Source organism: Orycteropus afer, unplaced genomic scaffold (assembly GCF_000298275.1).
Source record: "Orycteropus afer afer isolate SDZICR_OR568_19922 unplaced genomic scaffold, OryAfe1.0 scaffold00153, whole genome shotgun sequence".
In the NCBI taxonomy this organism is placed as follows: Eukaryota; Metazoa; Chordata; class Mammalia; order Tubulidentata; family Orycteropodidae; genus Orycteropus; species Orycteropus afer.
In genome coordinates, this window is record NW_006921740.1 from 6,425,951 (window position 1) to 6,438,799 (window position 12,849).

General features: G+C 37.4%; 1 protein-coding gene across 1 annotated transcript in view; it reads left to right on the forward strand.

Moving 5' to 3' along the window:
* Positions 1-12,849, forward strand: part of POLR2B (RNA polymerase II subunit B) — a 103,914-nt gene that overhangs the window by 68,436 nt on the left and 22,629 nt on the right. The window contains exons 11-16 of the mRNA XM_007946228.2: positions 605-748; positions 1,347-1,486; positions 1,609-1,720; positions 6,172-6,326; positions 7,150-7,348; positions 7,678-7,846. Of these exons, the coding sequence (XP_007944419.1) occupies positions 605-748; positions 1,347-1,486; positions 1,609-1,720; positions 6,172-6,326; positions 7,150-7,348; positions 7,678-7,846 (919 nt within the window). The remainder of the gene's footprint in view (positions 1-604; positions 749-1,346; positions 1,487-1,608; positions 1,721-6,171; positions 6,327-7,149; positions 7,349-7,677; positions 7,847-12,849) is intronic.

The following is a 12,849-nucleotide window of genomic DNA, read 5'->3' on the forward strand; positions in this document are numbered from 1 at the left end:
GAAGAAGAGTTGATGCTTTTGAGTTGTGGTGCTGGCAAAGAATGCTGAAAGCACCATGGACTGCTAAAAGAACTAACAGATCTGTCCTGGAGGAAATGCACCTGAAATGCTCCTTGGAAGCAAGAATGACCAGACTTCGTCTCGCCTATTTTGGTCTTGTTGTCAGAAGAGACCATTCCCTGAGAAGGATGTCATACTTGGTAGGGTGGAGGGTCGACAAAAGAGGGGGAGGCCTTCAACGAGATGGACTGACACGGTGGCTGCAATGATGGGCTCAGGTATAGCAGGGATTGTGGAGGTGGTGTGGGATCAGGCAGTGTTTCCTTTGGCTGTGTATGTGGTTGCTATGAGTCAGAAGCAACTCGACAGCACCTAACAGCAACACCAACAACCATGTATTTGCCATTCTGCTATAAAGCATATTTAAGTCATGGAAGTGAATGATATTATCCAGGGAAAGGTTGGATAAAGGAAACAGCGACAATTTGACACTCATTGGGTTGTGTGTAAAAATAAGTCTTTGCTCATCTTAGTATTTGCCAAAAATATGATGGTGTGAATCACAGAAATGCCCAAACTTTAAAGATTTTTTTTTTCTTTCTAGGTACTGAACCGTCTGACTTTTGCATCTACCCTTTCTCACCTGCGTCGTTTGAATTCTCCTATTGGTAGAGATGGCAAGCTAGCAAAACCAAGACAGTTGCATAATACATTGTGGGGAATGGTGTGTCCTGCCGAGACCCCAGAGGTAATGAATTAGAGTTTATGTTTAGGACAATAAATCAATCAATAATTATGTAGCACATAGTTACTTTTAGAATTAGGTTTTATATTATAGACATAACTTGTCTTATTGTGCTTTTTGCTTTATTGGCGCTTTACAGATAATGTGATTTTTACAAATTGAAGGTTTGTGGCAACTCTAGTTGAGCAAGTCTCTTGGCGCCATTTTTCCAGTAGCATATGCTCATTTCATGCATCTTTGTCACATTTTGGTAATTCTCACATATTTAAAAGTTTTTCACAATGCTGTTATACATTTAATAGACTACAGTATAGTATAAACATAACTTTTATATGTACTGGAAAACCAAAAAAATTCTTGTGACTCATTTTATTGCGATATTTACTTCATTGTGTTGGTATGGAACTGAGCTCACAATAACTCCAAGATATGCCTATATTTAATTACGTGGTGTGTTTTAGAACTCAGATATTATTTAGAGATCTGTTCTTAGAAAATTAAGGTATTAAATCTTGAAATAAAATTGAAGGAAAAATGTTCATGAAATAAAATTTTGATAAGCTTGCTAAATCTGTTGAATAATAATTTATTTCTTCCTTAGGGACATGCTGTGGGACTTGTGAAGAATTTGGCTCTGATGGCTTACATTTCTGTTGGATCTCAGCCATCACCAATTCTGGAATTTTTAGAAGAATGGAGTATGGAAAATCTAGAAGAAATTTCTCCTGCAGCTATTGCTGAGTGTGTACCAATGTTTTCTTTCTTTCTTTCTTTCTTTTTTTTTTTTAAATACTCTTGGTAGTCTTTGGTTATAGCTTAGTATAGAATTGCTAAGTTCTAAATGTTTTTGGTTTTTCATTTAGTGCAACCAAGATTTTTGTTAATGGATGCTGGGTTGGAATACATAAAGATCCTGAACAACTTATGAACACCCTAAGGAAGTTGCGGCGTCAAATGGACATTATTGTGTCTGAAGTAAGTCCTTAATTAGTTAAAAGAGCATCATCTCTAAGATTTCTAAGTAAGGCACAAGACTAGTGAAAGTTATCTTTTCATTAACATTTTTCTTTGAACTAGTTTCCTTGAATTGTAAAGTGCATTGTCAGAAGTCTTCTAAGTGACATTTTGAATTTAATTTAATTGTTGTCTTGTGTCGTTCAACATCCACAATATGCTCTGTGAAATAGGACATTATATGATTTTGACGTTGTGCGAACACCATAAGACAGTTGCTGGATTATGAACGTGTTCCATTCCTAAGTCTGTCTTTAAGTGGAATTTGTATGTAGATCAGAACAGTTAGGGTATGGTTTGTATCTAACATCAGTTAGTCAAATGTTTGTCTTAGTATACAGTATACAGTGTACTTCTCTAATCATAAAAGTTTAGTTACACTAAAACATCTTTAATATAATAATAAAGTGTCGTTGTCGTTGTGTGCTGTCGAGTCAGACCCGACTCATAGCAACCCCTCCTTGGGTTTCTGAGACAGTATCACTAAGGAAGTAGATTGCCCTGTCTTCTTTCAGAGGAGTGGCTGGTGGGTTTGAACCACCAGTCTTCTGGTTAGCAGTCAAGTGCCATAGGCACTATGCTACCAGAGCTCCCAATAATAAAGTAGTGGTAATAATAATGAGGAACTCTGGTGGTATAGTAGTTAAGGTATTTGACTGCTAACCAAAAGATTGGCAGTTTGAACCTACCACCTGCTCCTTAGGAGACAGATGAGGCATTCTACTTCTGCAAAGGTTTACAGCCTTGGAAACCCTATGAAACAGTTCTGCTCTGTTCTGTTGGGTTGCTGTGAGTTCCAGTTGACTTGATGGCAGTGGGTTGGGGTTTTTTTTTTTGGTAGTAATAGTATATATTTTGATGCGCATGGCAGGGTGTCCATTTATTATTACAAACCATTTTATGTACCTTGAATGTTTAATATAATAGGCATTATGGCACTTGGGACCATGAATGTGTATGTGGTTGGGCACTGCCCAGATGGATGTTATTTGGCATGACTGTAAGATGTTGTTTAATTTAATGCATTAGATATTCTTCTGAAATTTTTGACATATAATTTAAGTTTTAGAACTCAAAATATATTAAGAGGAAAGAAAATCCTTTGTGAATCCTTTTGTAAATCTTGGAGTGCTTTGAAAAAGGAAATAATCATTTCTGATTTGTTCTTTGAAAAAGGAAATAATCATTTCTGATTTGTTCTTTATCTGAATCCAGATGTTTTCATTCATAAAATGTGATACCCCCCAAAAACCAAACTTACTGCCATAGAGCTGATTCTGACTTGTAGTGACCGCCTTTCTGAGGTGGTAAATCTTTACGGAAGTAGATTGCCCAGTCTTCTTTCTCAGAGTGGCTGGTGGGTTTGAACCGCCAGCCTTCTGGTTAGCAGTCATATGCTTAAGGCAGTACACCACCAGAGCGCTGTAATAAATTCTCTTATATTTAGTTGGACATTGAAGTGTTTTGAAATTAGGAACTATTTTTTAAATATTAAAATGTATTAATCAGCTTTTTTATTCCCCAAAATAGATCTTTTGCATTTGACGTACTAAATTGAGGGATATAGCTCAAGCTTTTGATTCTCCTACATCCACATCTCAGGGGCTGCCTACATCAAAATAGGTTTGGTGAGAAACTGTAGTTGGCTTCCTTTATACCTAGTGAAGCAGAGTTGGGCTGTTCCTCAAGCAGGCAGGCCCTAGTTTTTGACCCAGGTGTCTTTATAGCCCGAGGGCAGGGAGTGGTGAAGAAAATGCCCAAGAACCAAATTGGCTGTTTTTTTTACTATGGAGGTATTTTTTAATGTTTATTGATGTTGTTGTTATGTGCCATAGAGTTGGACCCAACTCATAGCGACCCCTCCTTGGGTTTCTGAGGCAGTATCACTACAGAAGTAGATTGCCCCATCTTCCTTCAGAGGAGTGGCTGGTGGGTTTGAACCACCAGCCTTCTGGTTAGCAGTCAAGTGCCTTAGCCACTATGCTACCAGAGCTCCCATGTTTCTTGTTAGGGACTTTTTTTTTTTTTGTTGAGAGCCTTCAGCTTTTCTGTGTTTTTTAGGGTGAAATTAACTTCTTCATGCTCTTTTAGTCCTATTTCTTGGGCCCATTCCCTCAACTTGTCCTTTCCATTTATTTTCCCCAAAAAACAGTTGGGAGAGGAGGGGCATGTGTGTTGTTTTTTCAGGTAAATAATGCAAAAGTTATATTAACTGTCATCTCTTCGAGGATACCTTGCCCAACCCCTAGTTTGTTTTAGATAAGGGTTTGGCAAACTTTTTCTATAAAGGACAAGATATTCAGTATTTTATGCTTTGCAGTCCGCACAGTGTTTGTTGCAATGACTCACCTTTGCTGTTGTGGTGAAAACAACCATAGACTATGTAAACCAATAAAACTTTATGTACAAAAACAAGTAATGGGTGAGGCCAGATTTGGCAGGTAGTTTGGTGACCCCTGATTTAGTCTGTGTGGTTATAATGTCTTTTACCTGTCACAAGAATACTTATACCATATGGTAACTTGATTTAACTGCCTGCCTCACTCACTACACTGTTAGCTCCTTAGAGGCAGGGACCGTGTCTGAATGTGACTTTGTATTTCAGTTCTGAGCTTAGTGTCTAATATGTAGTAGACATTCAGAAAATGTTTATTGAACATTTAAATGTACCCTATGTCCTTGGACTTTAAATCTTACTGGAGAATGATTTTAGGAACCTCTAAAATGGGAGGTTTGCATATATCTTTTAGAAGAAGTCTAGCACTTCATCTTCATTGTTTGTTCATAACCTAGGGTCTTTATTTTACCCCATTTATAACAATTAGCCTTCTGTTGGACCTGTTAATTAAGAGTTTCTTGTCAGTAGTTCTCTCTAAATATGCTAAAGAACACCTATTTCCTTTGGAACTTAGTATTTGGCCTTTGAAGAGAGATAGCTCATTTTACATCTTGTTAAGGCAAGAGAATTAAGTCTTATCAGGAATATTTGTTCTCTAAGGATTCAAGGAAAAGCATTGAGAGCAATGTCCGTTCTGAGGCTTCAGAATACCACTCTTGGCACTTTAGCTCCATAGGCAGTGTTCCTTCTGGGGGAAGTGGGTTAGGAACTTTGGATGTTTTCTTTGGCTTGGCTTATGACTCTTTAAATTTGGAGAACTTGGTTTTTTTTTAATCAGGCTTTTATGGTTTGTCATTGTTTTTAATCCAAGTAACCCAAAGTTTCTCCTTTTTTAAATAATTGAAGACCCAAATGTGAGATCTATTTCTCACTCTTTAGGGGAAATACCAATCTTTCTTTCAATTTTCCAACTCACCGACAATTCATTTCTTGACTGACTACAAGATCATATATTGGATTGAAACAACAAGAATGCAGTTAAAGAGAATGTTGACACATTGTGAAAAATGTAATATCAGTTTGTGTACAAATTAACAAATGAGAATGTAATTTGCTGGGTAAACTTTCACTGAAAACACAATATTCTTTAAAAATTATTGGATCAAGATAATTTACTGTTAATTCTTACTTCTTTTTGACTTCTTTCTTTACATATAGGAACTTAAAATTCCGCAGTGCTTTAAATAATTCTTATGTTCTTTTTTGCAAATTTTGCCAAAATATGTTTGATGATATTTTCTAAGACTGTTATATTTTTTAGACCAGCACTGCCCAATAGAAATATAATATGAGCCACATACATGATTTTAAATTATAGAGTAGCCAGACTGAAGAAATAAAAAGAAATAGGTGAAATAATTTTAGTAATGTATTTTATTTGACCTGGTACATTCAGAATATTATGATTTTTTTTATAATCAATATAGAAATATTAATGAGCTAATTTACTTTTATACTGTCTTTGGTATCTGGTGTATATTTATACTTATCAGCACATCTCAGTCAGACTGGCCACAGTTTAAGTGCTTAATAGTCACTTGTGACTGGTCAGTGGCTATTGGAGAGTTAGATTACAAGCCATTTGTCTGATAACTGGCAGTGAGAAGCCAAGCTTTAGGACTGGAAAAGTATGGTCGAGGCAAAGGCATACAGGGCTCAGATATTGAAAGATTACAAGATGAGGTATATGTAATTAACAGAGCCAAAATAAGAAATTGTCATAAACTAGTGTTTCCAGTACCAAAAATATTACTTCCCTCATTTCACATTCATTTGCACGACCAGTTGCTGTTGGTCAGCTCTATAATTACCAAGGTTAGAACTTTTCTGTTACAAAATTTTAAATTATACCTAAGTTTCTAATGTGTTGAATGATGACAAACTAAGATTTGCCCATCTAATTTGATAATTGGCTTCTCTGGAAGTTTATTAGTCATTTTCTTATGTTTCTGCTAAGCCTTAGTGGTGTGAAGAAATAAAAGTTCATAAGACGGTTTTGTCTTTTTATATATAGGTTTCTATGATCAGAGATATTCGAGAGAGGGAGATTCGTATTTATACAGATGCAGGCCGTATTTGTAGACCACTTCTTATTGTGGAGAAACAAAAGCTACTTTTGAAGAAAAGGCATATTGACCAACTGAAGGAAAGAGAATATAACAACTACAGGTAAGAAGATGCAGTGAGAAAAATGTGTGCTTTAAAAATGAGATATAATTCACATACCATAAAACTCACTTCTTTATAGTATACAGTTCAGTGGTTTTTAGTGTACTAAAAGGTTGTGCTACTATCACCGCTGTCTAATCCCAGAACATTTCCATCACCCAATAAAGAAACTCTTCATTCATTAGCAGTCACATTTGTTATCCTTGATTTTTGTTGTTAAGCAAAGGATTTGTAAGGTTTTGTTATAAGTAAAAGTATGAACTGCTAAAACCTAATGAGAAATTTAGTGGGAAAAAATATGAACCTGCTTAAAAAAATTATTTTTAACAATATATGAATGTATATATTCTTAATGTAAAAAAATTCAAACAATATGTGTAGTATAAATGCATAAAAGCCACCAAGTCATACTTCCCTCTTCAGAAGTAAGTACTATTAAGTTTGGTGTATTCTTCCAGACTTTATTCTACATGTTTGTATACTCACCGCACACTCATAAATGCAGTTCTTTTATTTATTTAAGTTTTTATTGTGATTTGGGTGAAAGTTTACAGAGCAGGTTCATTTTCCATATAGCAGTCCATACACATTTTGTTTCATGATATTGACTGCAACAAATGCAGTTCTTGAAAATAGAGTAAAACAATTAGCTACGAGACCATACTTCGTTGTTCATTAGTTTGCTTTTTCCACTGTTAACAATCATAGATTTTATTGTGAAACTTTCCGTATAAGTGCATACAGATATAAGTCTATTCTTTATTAATTAGGAGGTTGAAGTAGTTAATCAGAAAATGTGGAAATTAAGTGACTTCTTTTCTAGTTGGCAGGATCTTGTGGCCAGTGGGGTAGTAGAATATATTGATACTCTTGAAGAAGAAACAGTGATGCTTGCAATGACTCCTGATGACTTACAGGAGAAAGAAGTAGCTTATTGTTCTACATATACACACTGTGAGATTCATCCTTCAATGATCCTTGGTGTCTGTGCATCTATTATTCCCTTTCCTGATCATAACCAGGTTGGTGGCACTTTTTAACTTCTGATATGTGAGGAATTGGGGAGAATAGAATAAAAATCAGAATTATCAGTAATCTCTTCCCAAGAGAAAAGTCTTTAATGAAAAGGCTCCATATTCCTACAGAATCAGCATTTGACATGCATAGTGTTGTGTTTTATTCTTAAGATACGTATTTGATTATTTCACATAGTTGTCACTTACCTTTCAGGGAAAAAAATAAAACCAAAAAAACCTTACCTACTGCATTTCTGACTAATGTACTACCCATGGAGTCTTTTCCTTCAGGTAATTAAATGTTCATTGATTCTGCTTTTCATTTCTGCCCTTAGTCTCCTAGAAACACATACCAGTCTGCTATGGGTAAGCAGGCTATGGGAGTCTATATCACCAATTTCCATGTTCGTATGGATACATTGGCTCATGTTCTCTATTATCCTCAAAAACCACTTGTGACCACACGGTCTATGGAATATCTCCGATTCAGAGAGCTGCCAGCAGGTATGTTCATTGTGCAGCTGTTTTTAAGATCCTGCCATACTTAAGGCACTTTTCTAGGTACTTGGGAGGGTTAAAAAAATGCCTAAGATACAGCTCCTATTTTTAAGGAATTTATACTCTGGTGGGAAACTGGAACATAATTAAATAAAAAAGGGGGGGAGTATGTGAAAAATATTATGGAGGTGTAAAATTCTTTAGAAACACAGAGCAAAAAAAAAAGATTAATTCCTGTGGTAAGTCTAGAGTCATCTTCATCCAGGAGATGGCATTTCAAACTGGAGTATAGTCAGGGAAAGAGTATTTGCTTTTGAGAGATGGCTTGAGGAGGGGCCTAGAGGCATGAAGACGTGAGACCTATTTTGAGAACAATCAATACTCCTGTCAGTTTAGTCTGACTGCAGAGTAAATATATAAGAATGAGGATTGGTATCATAGTGCGGAGAGAGCCTGAAGACCCAACCAAATTTATAGAGCAGAGAAGTAATACAATAAGAAAGTTCTTTTAGAAATATCATTCTGGTAGTAGTGGTAAGGGGTAGTTTGTTGCTGTTAGATGCCATGGAGTCAGATCCAACTCATAGTGATCCTGTGTACAACAGAACAAAATACTGCCCAGTCCTGGGCCATCCTCACAGTCTTTGCTGCAGCCACTGTCAGTCTATCTCGTTCACGATCTTCCTCTTTTTTGCTGACCTTCTACTTTACCAAGCACGATGTCCTTCTCCAGCAACTGGTCCCTCCTGAGACGGCCAAAGTACATGAGGTGAAGTTTCGCCATCCTCTAGATTGATTCATTCTTCTGGCAGTCCATGGTATAGTCAGTATTCTTCACCACCACCATAATTCAGATGTGTCAGTTCTTTGGCCTTATTCTTTGTCTAGCTTCTCATGCATCTGAGGTGAAAATACCATGGCTTGACTCATGTGCACCTTAGTCCTCAAAGTGACATCTTTCCTTTTTTTACACTTGAAAGTCTTTTGCAGCAGATTTGCTTAATGCAATATGCTGTTTGATTTCTTGACTGCTGCTTCCATGGGTGTTTATTGTGGATCCAAGTAAAATGAAATCCTTGACAACTGCAGTCTTTTCTCCATTTGTCACAATGTTGCTTATTGGTCCAATTGTAAGGATTTCTGTTTTCTTTTGTTGAGATGTAATCCATAGTGAAGGGTGTAGTCTTTGATCTTCAGTAAGTACTTCAAGTTGTCTTCATTTTCAGCAAGCATGGTGTGTTATCTGCATATCTCAGGTTGTTAATAAATCTTCCTCCAATCCTGATACTGTGTTGTTCTTTAGGGGCAGATTGCTGTTAGGTGCCGTCAGATTGGTTTTCACTATTAACAATAGAAAGAAATGCTGCCTGGTCCATAGTTATTGCTTTGTTTGAGCCCATTGTTACAGCTACTGTATCAGTCCATGTCATTGAAAGTCTTCCTCTTTTTCACTTTTGCATCAAATCCTATGTTAGTTCTCTAGCACTGCTATAACAGAAACACCACAAATTGATGACTTTAACAGACAGAAATTTATTTTCTCACAATTTAGGAGGCTAGAAGTCTGAATTCAGGGTGCTAGCTCTAGGGGAAAGCATTCTTTTTGTTTTAAATTGTGATTTGGGTGAAAGTTTACAGAGAAAATTCACTTTCCATACTGCAGTTCACGTACATTTTCTCTCATGACATTGACTACAATTTACCACAATGCAGCTGCTCCCCTCCCACTTCTTCCCCATAGTTACCTCTTCCTTGTGTCCTTCCCACCACACACTCCTGTCCCCTGAGCTATGTCCTTGTACATACACAGCCCTTAGGGGAAAGCATTCTTTCTCTGTTGGCCCTGGGAGAAAAATCCTGTCTCCTTTCAACATTTGTGGGCCTGGCATTCCTTGGAGATCTCCATGTGCCTTGGCATCAGTCTTCCCTGAGATGTAGGATATTCTCAGTGTAGGGAGCCTGGGTCCAAAGGACACTCTGCTAATGGCTCTTTTTTCTTGGTGGTACAGAGGTCATTCCTTCTCTGCTCACTTCTTTCTCCTTTTACTTCTTTTATACTAAAAGGTGGTGCAGGCCACATCCGAGGTAAATTCCCCTTTCATCAGATCAGGGCTGTGACCTGAGTAAGGGTGTTTCTTCTTCGCCCCCCTTCCCCACGCCCTCAGTCCCCTTAGAACTGATTAGCTGATCACATCAGACCACATCATGGGAGATGATTGCATCATTACATGACTGCCAAACCACTGAGAATCACAGCCAAATTGACATGAATTTTTGGGGGACACAGTTTAATCCATGACATTTCATCCTTTGACCCCTCAAAATTCATGTACTTGCCATGTGCATAACTCTTTTACCTCATCATATCATCCTAAAAGACTTAAATCACCTTTAAGTCCAAATTCCATCCTAGGGCAAAATTCCTCTTAATCTGTAAATCTAGAATATAAATTATTTGCTTCCAAAGTACAAGATGGAACAGGCACAATGTAAACACTTCCAGTACAAATGGGAAAAATTGGAGAGAAAGAAGGGATAACGGGCACCAAACAAGTCAAAAACTCAGCAGAGTAATTTACATTAGCTCTCCAGGCTTGAAAATCATCCTCTGTTCTGTGAGACCTTCTAGCCAGTGACCCTGTCCTCCTGACTGTGGGTATTGGTTAGGCACTCTGGATTCTGGGTGGAGGCAGGCCCCTCAGCTCTGGGGTCAGCTTCGTCTTCCAGGTCTGCTGGGGCTAGTTCTGCTCCTTTGGCTTTGGGCAGCCCCATTCTCCTAGTCTGACTGAGTTGTGACCCTGCTCCCTTGGTCCTGGCAGGTCCCGTACCTGTGCTCCTTGGGCATGCATCTTTGCCACCTTCACTTTTGAGCAGCTAATCTAGCCCGTCCCCCTGACACTTAGGAGTGTAATTTAATGTTCTTTAATGTAATCTAATCATGCCTTATGAACCACAGGCTGAGGTTAGGGTTCACAGCACATCACAAAATGTAGGATAACTACATCAGATCTCAAAATGGAGGACAGTCCCCCAATCCTGGGGCACATTAGCGGGAAGTAATTTAGAGGTTTTTTCTTTTGAAAATACACTTGATAGAACTTACTGATTGTATGTACAGTTGTGAAGAGAAAGAGAAGAGGAATTGGAAGTATTGGAAGTATTGCTGGTTTTTGTGGCTTCAATGATTGAGGACAGTGGGATGGTATTAATAAGATAGGAGTGTATTAGAAGAAGATAAAGGTTTTAGAGGTAGGATACTAAATTCAGTTTGGGATGTGTTGATTTTGAGTTGCTGCCAGGATGTTTAAGAAGTGATTTTCCAGCACTGAGTTGAAGTATGGTTTGAAGGAAGTCTAGAGGTGTGAAGTTTTTGCAATATTGATAATTAGAGATTATTATGAAATTGCTTAGGGAGAATTCAGTGTGAGAAAAGGGCCAGAGACAGACAGAACTTACAGCACCATTGTTAAAGCCATGAAGCAGAAGAAATCACTAGGGGAGGTGTAAGAAGTAGCTGACAAGGAGGAGAGTTAAATCTGCAGGAGGAGATTTCAAGGAGACTGGACAGTAGGTAAAATGGTGCCGAGAAGGTAGAAGGCTATGAAAGTGTTGAATGTCAAAGGAGTCAGTATAGTCTTTTGCACTGTAAGATTGTTGTCTTACTGTAAGCAGAGTTTTGGCTTTGATTTTGGGTAACAATTGGTTGATCAGTACTATTTAGTAAAGTTTGCCTTGTAAGCAGTGGCTCCAAATTATTAACTAGAGTAAGGGTTCTAATAGTTGGCTAGCAAATTCTCATAGGTTAGAATTACTTATTTTTGAAGTCCTCCACAAGAGGTTACTCTTGTCTAGAAAAACAAAATCTGTTAGGTTATCTCCATTACGTTTATATCTTTGAACTGTGCCGGCATTGCTGGGTTTTGTTCGTCATTTAGATAATGTTGTTTCTTAGGGCTAGAGAAGAAAAGAAATACAGGTGAAGGATTAGATTTGTAATAAAATGTTTCTTTCTTTGGCACTGATAAGAAGTGGTGCATACATGGGTGGTAGGCACCACATGCCTTTTAGCTCTGTTCTTTTTTCATGCATGCCACCTTTGTAAAAAAAAAATTAAGAAAAACTTTCTTATTTTGAGATAATCTCAGATTTGAGAAAATAGTAAGACTAGTGCAAAGAACTCCTGTAAACTGTTCATCCAGATTTTCTAGTTATTAACAATTTACCATATTTGTCTTGTTATTCTCTCCCTTTATCTTTCTCTCTCTTTCTGAACCAATTGAGAGTAAGGTGCAGACGTGAAGCCACATTCCTGGTTATTCAGTGTATATTTCCTAAAAACAGGAACATCCTTTACAGTATAACCATCAAATTCAGCTGGTTGAGATTATTACCTATCTAATAGTTCCCAGTACAGATTTTGCCAGTTATCTTAGTAATGTCCTGCATGGGTTTAGAATCGAATCCAGGATCATGTGTTGTGTTTGGTTGCATGTCTCTTTAGTCTACTTCAGTTTCGAATAGTTCCTTAGTCTTTCCTTGTTTTTCACGTCTTGACATTTTTGAAGAGTTGCAGTCAGTTTCTTTGTATATTGTATCTCAGTTTGGGTTTGACTATTGTTTCCTCGTAATTGTATTTGGATGATGAATTACTGGGAGAATGAGCTTAGAAGAGACACTGGGTTCAGAATGTATCCTATCAGGGGACACATGCTGTCAGTTTTCCTGTTATTAGTCATTTAAACTTTTATCACTTGATTAAAGTGATAACTGCAAAGTTTCTCCATTTTTTGTTAATTATCAATATTTTGTGTTTGCTGTTGTTAGTTGCCATTGAGTCAGTTCCAACTCATGGTGACCACATGTGTTACAGAGTAGAACTGTTGCATAGGGTATTCTTGGTTGTAATCTTAATGGAAGCAGATTGCCAGGCCTTTTTCTGTGGAACCACTGAGTAGCTTTGAACCACTAACCTTTAGGCTAGCCATTGAGCACAAAAACTGTTTATCTAC